General features: G+C 44.6%; 2 protein-coding genes across 2 annotated transcripts; both read left to right on the top strand.

The window, feature by feature from the left end:
- The first annotated feature begins 943 nt into the window (after nt 1-943).
- Nucleotides 944-6,282, top strand: LOC125515456. Its single transcript, XM_048680924.1, has 4 exons — nt 944-1,442; nt 1,580-1,678; nt 2,468-5,550; nt 5,674-6,282. The coding sequence occupies exons 2-4, from the start codon at nt 1,661-1,663 to the stop codon at nt 5,675-5,677; spliced, it is 3,105 nt and encodes a 1,034-aa protein (XP_048536881.1). The 5' UTR covers nt 944-1,442; nt 1,580-1,660; the 3' UTR covers nt 5,678-6,282.
- Nucleotides 6,283-7,238: 956 nt separating this feature from the next.
- Nucleotides 7,239-7,643, top strand: LOC125517040 (putative ripening-related protein 6). Its single transcript, XM_048682262.1, has one exon. It carries the CDS (start codon nt 7,239-7,241, stop codon nt 7,641-7,643), a length of 405 nt encoding a protein of 134 aa, XP_048538219.1.
- The last annotated feature ends 11,885 nt before the right edge of the window (nt 7,644-19,528 follow it).

Genomic DNA, 19,528 nt, shown 5'->3' with positions numbered 1-19,528 from the left:
AAGCTGAAAAACATATCTAACATGTAACACTCTGGGTTCACGCTGAAGTATGAAAAAGGATTATGGCAAGATCCAGCACAGGGCACAGAGCTTGAATTGAATTTCTTTTCCCCATTTTCTAATTCGAATTCTGAATTTCTTGCCTCGATTAGATGGATTTTAAATTTATAGCCACAGATTGTGTATACTGTCGATCGAAACAACTGCCTTTCAAGGGTATGTCACAAGTAAAATACACCTCTAACTGTTTATGAGTGTAAAAGGTTACTCTGTTCCCAAACGTGGCCTTGAGAAGATTTTGTGGCAAATGATGTTCAATCCCATCCTAACAAGATCCAGCCTGATGAAGAAGCATTGGCCTGGCAATGATACACACATTTTCTTTTCTGACCATGAGTCTCTTAATCACCTGATCTTTGGCAAGATACAGCCTGGTGTTTGTTTGTGGACTTCAATTTCCCCTTAGAATGTCTAGCAACAAGTTGTAGGTTGGTAGGTTCCACAGGTTTAACTCCAGTATGTTTCATCTGTACTCGAGGAAATACAGGTCATTTTGAAAAAGAAGAAAGGAAGCTGATTAAATCATGTATGGCTTCCTTTACACTGCTGTTTGTTTGCTGCTTTGCTGGGCAGATCTTCACCTGGGAGTGGGAGACAAAAAGGACATTGTCATTTTACAGCACATTGTATTCCTGTCTGTCTAGCTATTGTTCTGAACATGAATTAGTTCCATGGGGGATGAATGGTACTGTAATCTGGCTTTCTTAGTGTTGATCTTATTCCTTGTGTATTTTGGGGAAGTATAGCCCTTGAGCAAGCTATTTCTATTTATGTATGCTACAGTTAATGAATTCAGATTTCTGATGTCGCTGAATTCAGTAAGAGCTTTGGATGTTTTAACCACAGAGATAGTGCATTAATGACCAAAACAAAAAAGTGCATCCATGTCGAAATGTTTTCTTGCTGGGTGTATTTGACGGTTCATTTTTGTTATTCATCACTCACTCATCAGGTCAGAAACAAAAGGTTCATATAATGTAGGCTTGCGATTCACACATGGGAAAATGATTTTTGCAGGGGCCAGGACAGGATATTTGTATCTCTGCATGGTTGTAAGAATCATCTTTAGAAAATGAATAAGAAAAGGAAAAAGAAAAAAAAGCAGCACATTGCTTCATGCTTTGGCAAAGAGGAAAAGGGCAGCATGAAGCAAATTGTGAAAGCAACAAGCAAAGAATCTTAGATGCTTTAATCAGGGTGAGGAGGCAAATTTCTGGGGTCCAACGCGTGCTTCTAGCTTCAAAGCGCAAACTGCAACTGTTGCATATTTCCATTTCTACTCTAATCTGGCGGTGCACTAGAACTATAGCATAAGTTGATCGGACTATTTCAGAAAGTTCAGTCCAAGTTTTTGTGCTTCAAGCTGCTCTTCTCCTGTCGAGGTATGCACATACATACAACAACATTTTCTAGCTTCCTTTCTTTGTGCCCTTTAAGTATTCTGCTGCATAAATAGCACTAATTCTTTGAGCGGTCAAGCACAAAAGTAACGGGTTACCATTCTGTTGTGCAAGAGTAGGTGCTAACAAGAAATCTTCAGTGATGGGTTAGATTATTATATTTTCTGCTGCTCTCCTGGCCTTCGGCAGAGGAATTCATCATGAGTCTTCCTCAATTGGTAATGTTCTTGTCCATGTTTTTTCTTTGGCTATGAGTTATCTTATGTTGAGCATCTTGTGGTCATGTATGCCAATATTTCTCTACATCAACCCTAAGTCATGCTTGCATGACATATATTATTCGATCTCATTGATGGAAGGGAACACTAGGTTGGGAAACACTGGGTAAAGAAACATGGTGGTCTCTAGATAGTGTTGCAATCACTGCTAAGAGTCATATATGCCAGAGCGCTCCTGGGCCAATTTATTTATTTAACAAAATGAGCTGAAACCCATAGGTATGTAGAAGGATTCCTATTTTGAGACAAGTTAGGAATACTAAAAGGACCTATATTTATGACAATAAACGACAGGTAGATCATTAAGTGTTCCTCACCGTAATTGCTATGTAATTGGCCTCGCCTAAGCAGTAGATGTGAATCATGTGAGTGTTCCAAAGACCTACATTTGTTTGTTCACCATGAACCCCATTAAATATCACTCCCCTGTGCCTCTCAAAATTATTTGTACAATTTCAATGTTGTTTTTCCTTTTTTTCCCTTTGTAGTTTCCTGCTTGGAACTGGAAGTAGTGAAATACATTAGTAATAGTTCTAATAATGGAAGAGTAAATATGGTAATTTATCTAGGGTCTTAACTCTGCTCAACTTTTAAACGACCTACATTGTGATATGGAGGTAGTACTCAGACTCTTAGAGTACACGTTGGTACTTGTTTAATTAATGTTGTAGCTAGCAAAGGTGTTCTGACTGACTTACAGTTTCGTTCTTTTATTTTACTTTATTATAGGAAATATTTGCGAAAGATGTTGATGAAGCGAGAGAGGAGATATTTCGAGTTCTTCCGATGATGGACCGCAGTGTAAGGATCATCTATTTTGATGGTTGGGGTGGATTTGGGGTGTCGGCAGTTCTGCGATCTATAGCGAAAGTGCTTCCGTCTGTGAGAACCGCTCCAGAACTATGCTTTGACAGAATAATTCATATAGACTGCTCAGAGTGGAAAAGTGAAAGAACAATGCAGAGATTAATTGCAGAGGAACTGAAACTTGACCACTCAGTGATATCCATTCTAGACAAGCAAGATGAAGAGGATGATTTTAGTGGAGTTGACGAAAGTTCAAGGAGTGTAATAGAACGTGTTGGGCTAATGATTCATCAAACCCTGAGGGGCAGCAAATTTATGATGATTTTTCTTAATGGAAGTGATGTCGAGTTTGACGTAGGAGCCTTTGGTCCCCCATTCGCAAGATTTGGTGACAACATGATGATATGGGCCTTCAAAAGAAGATTCCTGACTATGGATCACTGGTGTTCCGAGATAGCAGACAAGCTAAGATACACTCACACTCTTTCTTGTGTCCACCCTATGATCACAGAACGACTAACAAGTTCAGGGTTTCAAGCAATACTACGTGAAGAGGCTGCTGCCATAGTTGCTCGGAGTCCATGTATGCTGTACATCGACCCAACAATGGTTGCAGATTGTTGTCTCTATCAGTTATTCCTGCATTGTAACTTCCACACCTTTCAATGGGTTGCTCATGCTTCCAACTGTTGGATGTGTGATGGGATCATACAAGGGGACAGAGCAAGGGATATCAGTATTGCATTGCATGGAAAGTTAAATTGGGAGCGTGGTGCTCCTTTGGTTAATGGTGTGCTTAGGAAGTTCATGAAACATACGGAGCCTCCTTTTCTGATACTTCAAGATGATGATGTCTATGAAGAAGGGCCATACCGCTGGATTTCAGTCACATCGAGGAATACGAAATTACATGGTTTGCAAACTATACCTACAGCGGCATCATCTTTCTTCTTGGCATTTGAAAGATCGGATTACCCAATTCCGTTGCCACATGGCTTGTTTGAGCATTCCAACAACCTTGGTGTGTTAGTTCTCTGTTGTTGTGCCTTCAGTTTTGCAGCACCTCCTTTCCTGAAAAGCCATCGCCTAAGATTCCTTGGACTGGACTGTTGTATAGATGACCAAACTGGTGACGGAGAGGATCATACAGAGTGGGCAAGTTTGTATAGCCTGTGGGTGCTACACCTTTCTTACACAGACTGGAATGAAATATTATCTGAAGAAAAGATGGATCTCATGACTAATATCAAAGAGCTCAATATAGAGGGAACAAGGTGTTGGCAGTACACCGCTGACTTGCAAGGGCGGCTACCTAACCTTCAAAGGCTCCGAATAATCAAACCAACATGTCAATGGGAGACATCCAGGGATGTTGGCAACTCCTTTATGGATAAGGCAAGGATAGAGATACTTGATTTATCAGGTAACACTGAGATGGAAGTTGTGCCAACAAGCCTATCAAAGGCGAGTGGACTTCGAGTGCTTGTACTTGATGGTTGTGATGGGGTGGAAAACATTGATGGCCCTGGTGGGCTTCCTTCGTCCATTGAGTCCTTCAGCTTTGATGGTTATGGCCCAGCTTTCGAATGGACACCAAGCATTGAACTACCTTTCAAACATTCCTGTCCACCTACGACAACAGAAACAAATAATAGGGATATCAAAGTCTCCAAGATCTCCTTAGCAGGGTGTAAACAGTTGAAAAATCTGTTCCTGCGTGGGCTACCCAACCTCTTGGAGCTGGACCTCTCTGGAACTGCAATCAAGATACTAGACTTTGAAACTATGGTGGTGCAAGTCCCAGGGCTCAAGCGGCTATTTCTTATTGGATGTGAGCACCTTCGTGCAATAAATTTTCCAGGCAAGAGTGACTTTGAGAGAAATCTGGACCTAGAGCTGCTGTACATAGACACACGACCTGGAGCTGCGTGTCATCGGTCAACTATTGAAGAGAACAATTCCTCCCAGTTGCAGGTGAATGCTATAATAGCTGATGCAAGGCTAGTCCGGTCATTGCACTCTTTAATATATTATGGTATGAATAGCCCCAGAGATGTTTGTTTTGATATCCAAGTCACCTCCTCACCTGTGTCTGTTGGGCCTGTTCAACCGGAAGCACCATGCAGTGATAAGATTGGTCATTCTGAAGAAGAGAGCCTGAATCAGCTTGTTCCAGCACATCGATACAGCGATGTCAGTAGCATGATTGGTGATGCCTCACTCCCAATGCAGGCTTTCCCGCCTCCGCCTATGAAGTTGGATCGGCATGTTGAGATCGCTGAAGGGAGCCATTTCTTGGAGAGCGAGTTGGACAAATATCGAGGTCTAGGTGGCCTGATGGATTTATACGCTGAATCGCTGCACGTGCATGATGTCCCGGTATGTGCTATTGTGCCTCCTCCATTTTGGGGGAACAAGCTTAGGCACTTCTGCGTTGAGAGGTGCTCCAAGGTGGACGCCGTCTTCCAAACGAGCCCGGACGGATTGCTGAAGCTAGAGACTTTATGGGTGTCGCATCTCCTAATGGCCCGTTGGATCTGCAGTAAAGGCTACCACTTCACCGGTGGTACTTTCAGAAGTTTGCAGCACCTACATGTGCGCTCCTGCCCCAGCCTCCAGTTTGTGCTCCCGGTGTGGTTCCCCTCCTTCCCTAGCTTGAAGACACTATACATTATCCACTGCAGCAACCTCAAGCACATCTTCACACTGGACAATGAGTACCCAGAAGAAATAGCCGTCCAGGGTGTACTATTCCCAAAGCTGACCACCATCCACCTTCATGACCTACCGGAGCTGCAGCAGATATGCGAGTTCAAGATGGTGGCTCCGGCAGTCAAGACCATCGTGATCAGAAGATGCTGGAACCTGTGTCATCCGCTGCCGGTTGTGGCCACCGATGACATAGAGATCGAGAAGGATGGCTGTGTCGAGGTGGATGCTGGCCACCACCCTGACAGTTGGACGCCCCGATACAAGATGAAACTGCCCAGGGTCTCCGTCCTCAGGTAGTAAGTACGCATGCACATTGATGATTCCATTTCTGATTCGTTTCTACACTAGCACTGATCGCATTTGGACTTAGTTACTCAACCCTTTTCATTGCGTTGTCTTTCAAACTTGCTTTTTAGGTGAATTCTGCACCGATGTGTTTCTTCCACCGTGACATGGGACTTGGATGGATGGTTGTGCTCCTATGGTTGATGCTGCTGCTGCATGCGCTTGGCCTTTTCGTGTGCTCTCGTGGATAGCCACACACCTCTGGGTTTTTGGCCGGGTGTTCAATTCGAACACGGAAGGAAAAGCTTCAGCCTTCAGGTGCGTGGGCTGTCACGCTGTCGATCACCTTGATCTTATGGCTTTTGTGGCATCTTGTTGTGTAGGTGTGAGCTTTTGGTGGCTCTCACTCGCCTTCGTGGCTCTGGAATAAGAAGCTGTCTGGTATGCGCTTGTGTCTACATGCCCAGACCTTGGCAATGTGTGCGTTTATGTGTGGCTTTGCTGCTGAGGTGGCTTGCATCGCATCCACATGGCCGCGCACATGCTTGTGTGGATTGATGTGTGTTTGCAATGGGTTTGAAACACAGCAGCCTGTATCTATGTGGCTGCAGTGTGAGTGAGGTTGATCCTCGTACGACAGTTTGCAATGTATTTGAACTAAGAAGCATCTGGTTTTGTGCTTCCATCGCTCATCTAACTTTGGCTGTGTATTTGTTGTGTATGCATTTGAAATAAACAGATACTCGTACGTACATACACACAAGTACTCCCTCCGTAAAGAAATATAAGGGCCTGGGATCTAAACGCCCTTATATTTCTTTACGGAGGGAGTACTTGTGAACTTGGTTATGTTATACTATTAGTGATGTGGTTGCAAGCATCATTTGGTTGGTGTTCAGTTTCTTGGAGCTGCAAGTATCATTTGGTTGGTTGGTTGTCAGTTTCTCCAAGTGCTGAAATGTAGTTGCCTGGGGAATTTTGCAAGTGCTATTCACGGGACGACATTACGCTTGATTCATTTCATCCGTAATTATGTTGAGAGTCACTGTTGATGCTGAATACCGATGACATCAGAGCAGCGAGATGGCAGAGAGAAGGGGATGCTTGGGCTGAGGCCAGCTACTGAATAATGTTCTCTGTTTTTGTTGATGCTGGGCTGGGCTGGGCTGGGCTACTGAAACGCTGTTGCAACTTGCAAGTGAGTTTGGTTTGGTGGTGTGCGTCTTGACGATGTTGTGAGACGCTGTTAAATATTACATGGGTCCCAATTTAGTTGTCTTAGATTTGTCTAGATACCAAATTTAAGACAAGTAATCCGGGACGGAGGGAGTATGTCTGAAACGTACGTGAACAATTGGCATTTTGGGACGCTGTCAAGCTTGCGCGAGGTAAACCTCTCGTCGCCTGTGTAATTGTGCTGTGTCAGCTGTGTGAAGCAGCCGAGAAAAAAGATATTAGAGGGAGGTGAGCGATTCACCTCCAACAGAGAACACTAGTATTTTGTCTGCAGGCTTGGAGGAGTTGTTCGGCGATTACCACAAGGGCGCCATGCAAATGTGTAGGTACGTCCGTCGTTTTGTCTGCAGGTACATGCAAGTATATATATAAACACCTTCAACCAACAGCCTGTAGCTAAAAAAAACAGCCTGTAGCTTGGGAGAAAGCAAAGCTCAGACACAGCGCAAGCTCAGTAACCATGGCGAGCATCATCAAGGTCGTGGCCGTCTTTGGCATCCTTGTTTTTCTGCAGGTGTGGTGCGCCGCGGGGCAGATCTACACCTTCTCGGCGGTGATGTCGGCGAACGGCTTCGACAAAGGGGAGGAGGGCGGGCTGGCGAGCTGCGACGGCCAGTATCACAGCGACGACCAGTTCCTGGTGTCGCTGGGTTCGATGTGGTACGGCCCCGGCAACCGCTGCGGCAAGACGATCCGCATCAAGAGCGCGGACGGGCTTTACGTGGTGGCCATGGTCGTGGACGAGTGCGGCCGTGAGAGCGGCTGCGGCGAGAACGAGATCAGCACGTCGGCCGCCGTGTGGAAGGCCTTCGGGCTTGACACCAGTGTTGGCCAGGTTTTCGTTAGTTGGTCGGATACCAACTGAAACGATTGTGTGTGTTTGAAGATGGGATTGTTCACAGTAAATCGAGTGGTCTGATTCGAACTTCAGTCTTTGGCTGGGTTTGGATGGATGAAATGGTTTGTGTATAAGCGTCGTTACTGCTTACCTGTCCTCATGATAGTGTGTGTTTTTTTGTTCTTCGGAATTAAATGACTGTAAACAAACCCCTGTGCCCTGCAATAGTTGATGCATATATCCTACAAAGTATGGACTGAAACGATTGTTCGTCCCTTGCTTGAAAGGCATCTGAAATGATTGTTTACATTGAAAGATGAGATTGTTCACGGTGTCCACTTTGAACTATACACATGAAGTCCTTTAATGCCATTGTTTAGGAAATCGGTAACCGGTAGCTGCTCGATCGGCTTGGGAGTAACGATTAATCGGTGGATCGGCCTATTAACTAGATTAATTGGTCCAACATTAATCGGTAGATTAAATAGAAACTTGCCAACATATATAGAGTGATAGTTTTTTATGTATTATCCCATACTCTCATGTTCTCTACTATGTAACATATACCAAAATATGCTACTGTTTGGTTGAACCCTAGCTATTGAGGAGCAAGAGGCGGATGGGAGGGGTTACAGGGCAAAATTTTGGGCTTTATCTGTCCACAAGTTAATGGGTAAGCAGCGATTAATCAGCCTAACAACCGATTAATCGGTCTGATAGGCCAATTAATCGGCTTCACAAGTTAATATGATGAATAAGCGCTATTCAATTTGGCCACCCTATGAGTAGCGATTAGCTGACCCGTTAACTGATTAATCGGATGAATTCTTGAACAGCGTTAATGTGTTAACATTGTCGCAGCTTACACACCCTTTTTTTACGCGCACAGCTTACTCGCCTTCATGGAAGTGCGCTTTTATTTTCAAAAAGGAGGGTAAAATCACAGCCTCTGCATGGAAGGGTTGATGCACACAATTAACCATCCATTATTGCAAGGTTACCATTTGCCCATTTGAGCATATCAGACAAAAAATGATTTGTCGACACCCTCAGGCTTAACTAATTTTATTATTGGACCGCCATCAAAATTTATCAGGGATGTAGATTTGAACCTACATGGTACCCTCTGACCCTACTTAGCTCAACCAAATGAACTAAGTTTTCATAAATGACTGTGTGCAGGCTTGGACGTGTTTGTTTGAAGAGGACCAGATGAGATTGTTCCCAGTAAATGGAGTTGTCTGCTTCAAACTTCAGTCTTTAGCTGGGTTGGATGGATGAAATCGTTAATGCATGCCTTGATGACAGTGTACGTACTTTTTTGTTCTTCCAAAAATAGGGTAAATCCCTGTGCTATGCAATAGTTATTTTTTGTTTCTGAAAAGGAGGATAACCCCTGCCTCTGCATCTTGGCGATGCATCCAGCATACATCTATACCAATATAAAAAGACCCAAAGGGGTAGATTCAACTGATCTCAGCCATTGAACTAAGTTAATCCAACGACCTAGACTGCTCCAATGGCGAGCGTTAAATGTGTTTAGCGTGCAATTAATATCATACCAAATATATTACACTAATCACATGATTAACACACAAATTATAGCATACCTAAAATCCGCGCGCAATTAATATATTGCCTAAATATTTAACGTGTGTTGCACGTGCGCATTTACTAGTCCTACAAAGTATCAAGTAAAACGATTGTTCGTCACCGGCCGGCTGCATCTCAGCTTGATGTGATGAGGCACTATATTGCAAACTGAGTGTGCATAATATTTTCGTGTCTGCGTCATGAACTAGTTACGTTTGAAAATCAATATGCATATCATAGAGATTACTCTACATCGAGAGTTATTGGGAAATTGTCTTGATTAATTGCATCAGGCTAGTTATGTCCAAACGACGAACACAAGTCTAAAGTTTACAAATTTACTCTACATCAAGAGCTATTTTGAAATACTAAAATGGTTGCCTGTGTTTGAAGATGAGATTGTTCACAGTAAATCGAGTGGTTTGATTCGAACTTCAGTCTTTGGCTGGGTTTGGATGGATGAAATCATTTGTGTACACACATCGTCATTGCTTACCTGTCGTCATGATAGTGTCTGTTTTTTTTGTTATTCAAAATTAAATGAGGTTAAACAAAACCCTGTGCTCTGCAATAGTTGATGCATACATCCTACAAAGTATAAAATGAAACGATTGTTCGTCATCTTCTTGAATGTCATCTGAAATGATTGTTTACATTGAAATATGAGATTGTTCACGTACGATAAATTGAGTCGTGCACTTTGAACTGTATGCATGAAATCCTTAATGTGTCAACATTGTCACTGCTTACTTGCCTTCATGGAAGTGTACTTTTATTTTTGAAAAGGAGGCTAAAATCACAGCGTCTGCATGCAAGGATTGATGCACACAACCATCCATTACTCCAAGGTGTGAACATTTGAGCGTATCCGACAAGAAAACATAAAATGCATCATAAGTCCTAAAAGTATTGGAGGTGTGTCACTTTAGTCCTATAACTTTGAATCTGCAGTTTTGAGTCCTAAAACTATTTGAGGTGTGTCAGTTTAGTCCTATAACTTCAAAATCACAATTTTGGGTCTTAGAACTATTGGAGGTGTGTCAGTTTAGTCCTATAACACCGAAACTGCTGTTTTGGGTCCCAAAATTATGTAAGTTTGTTCATCTTAGGTCCTAAGCTTGCATGGCCAGGATTGAATCGCCGACGTGTCGCTTGGAGATGCTTTGATTGTTGCCACGTTGACCCAATGGACCAACCGGGTTAACTTATGAAAGGTAAATATGCAAGAAAAACCCTATAGCACGCTGTCTCGCGTCATTCTCATGCCCTTGTCTGCTCCCACGTACAGAATGTTCAGATGCGAGAGTACGGAGGTCATCATTGGCATGGTGGCTTGAGCTCCAGCGAGGAGAGTAGACCGGTCATCTCAGCCTCACCCAACAGTAGCGGAACGACACTTCGCACAACGTCCAATTGCTACCCACATGTGGCTGGTGTTGGGGCTGCGTCACTCTCATCGACCTTTGCGTCGGCTTCGCGGTTTCCATGCACTCCTTTGTGTCACCCGGCAACAACGAAAATTCCCCACTTGTGGCCATGCTCGTGCCCAAACATTCAAACAACAACCTGCACGACCAACTCTACGGCAAGGGTGCCGAGGCAACGACGATGTCATGAGAGAGAGGGGTGAGTAGGATGGTGTCCTCCATCTAGATTGACCCATGATCTCCCCAGCGGCCGCGACAAGGGAGAGGGATGTTGTCCTCCATGCCGACTGGCTTGGGGTCTCCCGGACGGTCGCAACAAACCTCTCAGTGAGGCTGCCTTGCAGCTCATGGCCACGCAGGTTGCCACACACACTGCCACATGGAAGCATATGGACCATTTTTTGGGAAGTAAATACATATAAAGGGCTCATTTGACAAATGCATCATAGATGCTGGTCATGCAAGCTGAGGACCTGAGATGAATAAACTTACATAGTTTTGGAACCCAAACTGCAATTTTGAAGTTATAGGACTAAACTGACACACCTCCGATAGTTTTAGGACCCAAAACTGCAGTTTCAAAGTAATAGGACTAAACTGACACACCTCTGATAGTTTTAGGACCCAAAACAGCAGTTTCAAAATTATAGGACTAAACTGACACACCTCTGATAGTTTTAGGAGTTGTGATGCATTTTAGTCTCTAAATGCATCTCTAGCAGAAAGGGGTGTATACCATTGTCAAATCGGGATATAGAGTGCCGAATATGACATCCTCTTCTGTGTTGTTAGGTGGCCTAGTCCGGTCTCTTCAACCCTCTGAATTAGTCCTAACAGATTGCAAGTCTGTGTTGCATGGGGTGATGGTCCAGCCGTTGCTACTTTAACAATTATTAAATCTCGTCTCAAGGGTGAGTGACTATTATGATCTTCAAAGCTTAGTATGTCTAGGGAGTTTGCAGGGATTGTTCAATATAGAATCATTATTTGCAAATCCCCCTCCCCCCCCCCCCGAGTCGCCCCCTGCGTGGGCGGCCGGAGGCCCGCAGATCCCGTCGGCCGGCCCTCCCCCACTCCTCCTCCTCCCTCGCCGCCGCCCAAGGGCGCAGCCACGCGAAGCCTGGTCGTCACCGGCGGCGGCGAGCCGGACGCCACGGCGGGTGGTGGCGGCGCCTCAGCGACTTCGCTCCCCCGCGGCAGGAGGCCTCGCGATCTGGTGCGTCGCGGTTGCCAGGGACGGCGGCGGCGTGACCGGATCGGTTCACGGCGGCGTGGCCGGATTTATGCCCATGCGTGGGCCTTGATCGCTGGTCTGCCATCAGCACGGTGGCGGGTGCGACTCGTCGGCAGCTAGGCAGATCCGCCGGGATTCTACCCTTGTCTGATCCTTGACAGCGCGGGCATCTCCAGGGGAAACCCTAGATCTCCTTGGGATCGAGCGATGACGGCGATTTTGCATCGTAGTCCCTCTTTAGGGCATCGTTTTGGAGTTTACTCCGGTTGAAGGGACCAGCGACGTCGGTGGCACATGTCTGGTGGAGCAAATGCCGATGAAAATCGCGCCGACTACGGTCATGGCGGACGATGACGGCGTCTTAGATGTCGTTCCCTTGTCGAGGCATCGTCGTTGCAGTCTGCGTCATCAGGCTCGGGATGCTCTGAGGGAAACCCTAGATCTGGATCTTTCGGATCAGATGATGATGGCGTTTTATCGCTTTCCCTCCTGGGGGCATCGTTTTGGAGCAAGTGATGGCTAGGGGGATGGTGGAGCGGTACTTCATCTCACACATTGATGGCAGAGGAGATCGGCGGCATGGCGCTGTGGAGGCTCGGCGTCCGATGCATGGAGATTGACTCGCGCAGGAGGAGGTAGTTGTCTGGCGTCATGATGACGTCGATGGCAGAGTGGCCAGACAAGGTAGAAGCCTCAATATAATCTGAAGACGGACCTGTGAAAGATGGCGGCGACGACACACGAGTGCGTCTGATCGGATTGTGCCCCAGACCCGGTATGTGGCTCGGCTGGGGATTCCGGCTTGTGATGTTAGGCTTAGGTGAGTGGTTTGGGTAGTGGCCCAGCTAGCATCCCTTCATCATATGGATAGGAGTAGCGGCATATGTTGCCAAGATGGTGGATTCAGGTGTATTGTTTGTAATACTTTGTAAGGTCCTTGAGAATAATCAATAAAATGGCCGTATACATCTCCCAGATGCAGAGGCCCGGGGTCATCCTCCTTTTCTAAAAAAAAAGAGTTTGCGCTAAAGTTATCTGTCCATTGTACTTGCCGTTATTTGCCTTGATATGTATCATATGTAAGATGTATCTTTTCCCACAAAATAAGCAAGGTATAGACGAAGAAGCCAGAAAACACACACACCAGCATATCATCAAACATTGACTAAAGGTCGACGTTGCGCAAAAAGTCCTCCACATTATACTTGGACATCATCGAGACGTCGTCCAAACTCCAACCACTTGCTCCGAGGGTTCCTTCATGCCACCTTCTGGCGTTGTTTGAGACCGATGAAGTCACCACACCATCCCTGCAAGATGTCATGGGCCGCTCAACCACCTTGGATGCCGGATCCTGCAGATCCAGCCACCTGGGTGACGGCTTGACGCGGAAGGACCACTCAGCTGTGATGGGAGAGGGGGATGCGGGTGGAGTAGAAATCAATATATCCCCCCCCTCTCTCTCTCTAGAATGCGTTGTAAATAAAGAGGGAGCATTAATTTCCTGAGTCATGAACGACTTGTTGCCATAGCTAGAGTAGTTTCTTTTTACCGTGCACTTGATATGTCGTGCACGCCCCCATTGTCTGTCATTAATTTGAGATTTGTGCTACTTTTTTGGTTTTGTTGGCAGAGTTTGTCTTGTTTAAGAGTATTAGATAATTATCTTTATGTTCTTTTCGTGTTTCAAAATGTATCATAATGCTTTTACGTATCAACAAATAAGACTGCACTTGCTTCAGAGTGTATTTGCTGTTACACTGCGAGATCTCATGTTAGATTTTGACATGAGAAAAAAATCAATAAGTTGTTATATAATACGAAATATATAAGTGGCAACCGTGTGGTTGATTGCAAAACTGCCACACCCTCCGGATCTCCTTCCTTTCCCGCACGTCCTCGCTATCTCTTTTCTTGTCCTCCCGATCTCCTTCCTTTTTCTCTTGATCTCCTTCCTTTCAATCACCAGTTACGTCCCTACGCGCCTTTCAGATTTTTGGGCAAAAATAATGCTTTAATTGGGATTTGATCTCTAGTCTGCAGGTAATCAATGAAAGGAGCCAACCATCTCACCTATGACACTCATTGTTGAACAAGCTAAGGAAAATACTGTTTTTGACATGTTTTGCCTTTAATATTTTATCACTGAAAAACTTTTGTTTCACCTATCAAACCTGACACATAAACTTTTCCCGTGGTAAATTCTCCATCACCACCATGATAAATGACGCACCACCAACATGATAACTTTTGTATACCACACGGTACATTATGTGTAAGTAGCATGGTCATAAGCATTGAAGGCGTGATAACTTTGATGAAAGCATCGTGGTAACTTTGATCATTGGGAAGAAATTTGCTGAACCCCGGCCCCGGGTAATTTCTATAAATAGCACGATAACATTCACGCCATAGACCTGATAATTTAGATACAAACATCATGATAACTTTAACCATTGGGGAAGAAAAATGTGAAAATATACCAGATAATTTATGTGTAAATAGATGGTAATATACGCAACGCACATTTGATAACTGAGATAGAAACACCATGGTAACTTTGACCATAGGGATTTTTTTTGAAAAGATACTCCGGTATTTTCTGTGTAAATAGCACGGTACTATACCTCCCTCCCCTGATATTTTTATGTGTAAATAGTATGAAAACATATGCACCACGATAACTAAACACCATGATAAGTTTTTGACCCGTGGGGGGAAATTTTGCTGAAAAATACCCTTGATAAATTTTGTGTAAATAGCATGATATTTTAAGCACCGCGGGCTTATAGGTTACCTAGAATCACCATGATAACCTTTTGTCCCTGGAAAAAGTTGTTCAAAACATTCCCGATAATTTTTGTGTGAATAACATGATAATATAAGTACCGCATAACCGATAAGTTACAATATAAACATGATGGTAATGTTTTACCAAAGGAAAACAAGTTGTTAAAAACATACACTCGCCTCGCGAGGCCTCTTAGATGAACACAACACATGATGTGCCACAGAAAAGCCACATAATGTTTAGTGTCATGAGGAGGCACATGTGCTCGTCGGTTGGCCCAGAAAAACGGCCCACTTTGACCCGCTATAGGCGTGATAAGTTACGCAAAAACATCGAAAAAGTTATGGAAAAAGTTACCAAAACACACCCAGGTTTTTAGGTGTAAGTACCATGATAATATACGAACTGTAGACCTGGTAACTCATGTACAATTCCCCATGGTAACTTTGACCAAGGACGAGGTTGATGTACACATATCCTGATAACTTATGTGTAAGTACCACGGTATTTTACACATCGAAGACCTTATAACACAGTGGTAACTTTGAAAGGGGTGTAGTTGTTGAAACATAGTACCTGGTAAGTTCTATGTAAATAGCACGGTAACTTACGCAACACAGGTCTGATAACTTGCATGCGAATACCATTGTAACTTTGTCCCGAGGAAAAATCATGGTAATTTTTTATACTTTTTTGTAGTAACACAATTGTAAAAAAAAGATCAAAATGATTAGTTTCTTTAGTTTGAGCAACAAATACCTAAGGGTGAGGTCGTTGTGGTGGCGCGCTTTGGTGCCAAGGAGGTGTGGGTTCAAATCCCACATGCGCAATATTTTTTTATCATGTGGTAGACATGAAGAAGTGGCAGTTTTCTCGGGGGTGGGCGCGCAAGATGTGCGAAAGAAGCAGGTTTCTCGGGCGAGCCTGCAAGGTCGTTCGGGAGAAGGTGGGGTCAAAGGAAGGGGGACCGTGTGGTACTTTAAAGTGAAAGAAGTAGAGGTGTGGCAGTTTTGCTTATATGGCACACATGTGCCAAATATCACAGTCCTATATAATAATCTAAAAAGACAAAATTTGCCAAAACAATGAAATGTAGTACAAATCTCAAAGCATGGAAAGACGGCGGATCCGTATACTATATCACATACATGATAGAATACCATTTTTCATTGCCGTAGCTCTGTGCAATCCAAAAACCGTGGTCTCAGCAATCCAAGAGTGTGAAATCAGGACATGAGAGAGTCCTTACTTCGTCTCTAGGCTTTGACGAGTGGCACGAGGGCGGGCCGCATGCACATGGGTAAGTACGTCCATCACTTTGTCTGCATGCTGTAGCAGGAGCCTATATATATGCATAAACTCAGAGAGAAAGCACACAACTACCAGGGCCAACTGCATCCTAGCATATAAACTCAATTACCATGGCGAGCACTACCAAGGTCGTGGTGATTTTTGGCATTCTTGTTTTCCTGCAGGTGTGGTGCGCCGCGGGGGATGTCTACAACATCCCGGCATTGATGTCGGTGAACGGATTTGAGCAAGGAGAGGAGGGAGGGCCGGCGAAGTGCGACGGCCAGTACCACAGCGACAGCCTCTTGCTGGTGGCGATGACTTCGGCGTGGTACGGGCCCGGCTTCCGCTGCGGATTGGTGATCAGCATCAAAAGCGCTGGCGGGATCACCGTGAAGGCCATGGTCGTCGACGAATGCGACACGGACAACGGCTGCGGCACCACCGAGATCAGCACGTCGGCCGCCGTGTGGCATGCCTTGGGGCTTGACACCAGCGTCGGGGAGGTGGCCGTCACCTGGTCGGATGTCTAACTGAAACATCGAGAGAGTGTTTGCGCTGGTAAGTGGCGACAGCCTTAAAATGGATGAGATTGTACTCGAGTCATTTGCTTTCAACTTCAAAGTCTTTCCTCAATGTAGTAGCCGAATAAAAGCAACAAACTACCTAGTACATGCGTGCGTGCATGCATGATGTCTGCGGGTAATCTATACTTAATTATATGTAAGTGTCCATCAATGTATGTTTTGTTGTATAACGTATAAGCAGTGTCCTTGTGAGCAATGCATACCCAGCAATATATATACTTCAACATCCTCCCGTGTGTTTGCTCTGTATTTTTCTCCTTATAATTAATTACAAATTCTCCTAAATACGACTAGGACAATGGTTGCGGCCCCACTGAGATCAGCACGTCGGCGAGGTGGCTGTCACCTGGTCGGACGTCTAATTGAAACGGTTGTTTGTGCAATTGTGCTGGTAAATCGAATCATCTGCTTTCAACTTGAATGTCTTAACGGCGTGGTGGTGGTGATGACAAAGTGATCCGTACAGGGTTTCGCTTAAGTACTACAACAATATGACCGGAGGCATAAACTATGAAGAGAGGCGTCGCACACGGCTAGGAATCAATGTTGTGTGTTTTAGCGGTACCCCCTTCCATGTATATATAGGTAGGAGAGGGAGAGGGGCAGCAAAGGGCGCCCCAAGTAGGAGTAATCCTACTTGGGTGCCTCCTACAAGTCGGCCTCCCCCCTTTCATAAGTGTCGGAGGAGGAAGGAAAGAGAGGGAGGAGGGGAAGGAAAGAGGGAGGCCGAATGCTCCCCTTTCCTTCTCCCTTCCCTACTTTCCTTTCCCCCTTATTTTAGCCTATAGGGGGCGCACCAGCCCCTTAGGGGCTGGTCTATCCAACTCTTGGCCCATTAGGCCCATATAGCTTGCCGGGGTTGCCCGGAACCCCTTCCGGTGATCTGATACGTACCCGGTATTCCAGAACACTTTCAGTGTCCGAATACTATCGTCCTATATATGAATTTTTATCTCTCGACCATTTCGAGACTCCTTGTCATGTCCGTGATCTCACCCGGGACTCCGAACAACATTCGGTCACCAAATCACATAACTCATATAATACAAATCGTCATCGAACGTTAAGCGTGCGGACCCTACGAGTTCGAGAACTATGTAGACATGACTGAGACACCTCTCCGGTCAATAACCAACAGCGGAACATGGATGCTCATATTGGTTCCCACATATTCTACAAAGATCTTTATCGCGGTCGTATCGTAATAACATCATACGTTATTCCCTTTGTCATCGGTATATTACTTGCCCAAGATTTGATCGTTGATATCTTCATACCTAGTTCAATCTCATCACCGGCAAGTCTGTTTACTCATTCCATAATACATCGCCTCGTAACTAACTCGGAGTGACAAATCTTAATCTTGATCTATGCCAATCCAACAAACACCTTCGGAGATACCTGTAGAGCATCTTTATAATCACCCAGTTATGTTTTGACGTTTGATAGCACACAAGGTATTCCTCCGGTATCGGGAGTTGCATAATCTCATAGTCAAAGGAATATGTATTTGACATGAAGAAAGCAATATCAATAAAACTAAACAATCAATATGTTAAGCTAACGGACGGGTCTTGTCCATCACATCATTCTCCTAATGATGTGATCCCATTCATCAATGACAACACATGTCAATGGTTAGGAAACTTAACCATCTTCGATTAACGAGCTAGTCTAGTAGAGGCTTACTAGGGACACATTGTTTTGTCTATGTATCCACACATGTATCAAGTTTCCGGTTAATACAATTCTAGCATGAATAATAATAATTTATCATCATATAAGGAAATATAAAATAATAACTTTATTATTGCCTCTGGGGCATATTTCCTTCACTAAGTCACGCTGATTATGCCAACATGAGTTCTCCTAAATGATAGTAACTATGTCAACAAGAGTAATTCTGTTACTCCTAATTCGTGACCTACTTCTGTTGCTTGATAGGAACACCTACAATCTCTGGAACCAGAGGCGGACCATGAAAAAAATTAAGGTGGGCCGAAGTCTCACTAGAATTTTTTTATGCGAATCGAAGGAGTCAATACACACTAACAATGCTCACTACAAACCAATAACCAAATACAATGAAAACGTAGACATGTTTCAATTGGAAAACAACCTAAAACATACCGATAATGAAGCTTTTAATGGCGTCTAGAAGACCCAGGCAATGGTAATGCCCTACCCTCCTTCTGAAAATCTTTCTTAATTTTACCAACATCAATACTTTTGAAGATCTCTCGCTCAATGTAACACACCATCAACTCATTAAGCCAGCCATCAGCCATCTTGCTGCGCAACTCAGTCTTGATGTTTTTCATTGATGAGAAGGCTCTTTCAACTGTTGCCGTCGCTACCGGTAGTAGCAATGCTAACTCAATGAGGCGATAAACAACGGGAAACATAACATGCCTTTCAAGTTCAACCATCTTTTTAGCTAGGCTTGCAATATCATGACAAGCTCTAAAGTCTCCAATTCTTCTCATATGGATAATAAATAGCTCTAGGTTATCAACTATATGGACACGTTCATAATCTAAGAAATCCTCATGATAAATCTCTGTGAGTCTAGCAAGCTTATTCACATTGAATTTAAGGCTTCAAACTGCTGTTAAATTTGGCTACAAATCTGCTTTAGGCTACAGTTAAAATATCATCCATTCGGTCACTACAAATCTACATTCTGCTTCAAGCTACAACTACCGTTAAATTTGCTATAAAAATTCAGAAAAGTTCAGAAATTACCTCCTCTCCTTTCCTTTATTCCCTTTCCTTTCTTTTTCCATCTTCTTGCAATCTGGATGGAAACTACGCCGGAGTCAGAAGTGGTCGGACTACTGGACCGCTGCTGCCGCCGCCGCTGCTAGGCGCCTAGGCCCCGGCTTGAGCCGCCGTCGCTTGCTGCCGCGGTGCCACCGCCCGGCCAGCCGCCGCCCGCCGCTCCTGCCTCCTGGGCTCCTGGCGACCTGGCCAGCCGCCGCCGCCGCCGC

The sequence above is a fragment of the Triticum urartu genome, chromosome 6 (genome assembly GCF_003073215.2).
Source record: "Triticum urartu cultivar G1812 chromosome 6, Tu2.1, whole genome shotgun sequence".
In the NCBI taxonomy this organism is placed as follows: Eukaryota; Viridiplantae; Streptophyta; class Magnoliopsida; order Poales; family Poaceae; genus Triticum; species Triticum urartu.
This window is presented reverse-complemented; position numbering and strand designations above follow the sequence as displayed.

Bases quoted from the DNA above. Each gene is read 5' to 3' on its own strand.
- LOC125517040 (XM_048682262.1), top strand. From the start codon at position 7,239: ATGGCGAGCATCATCAAGGTCGTGGCCGTCTTTGGCATCCTTGTTTTT.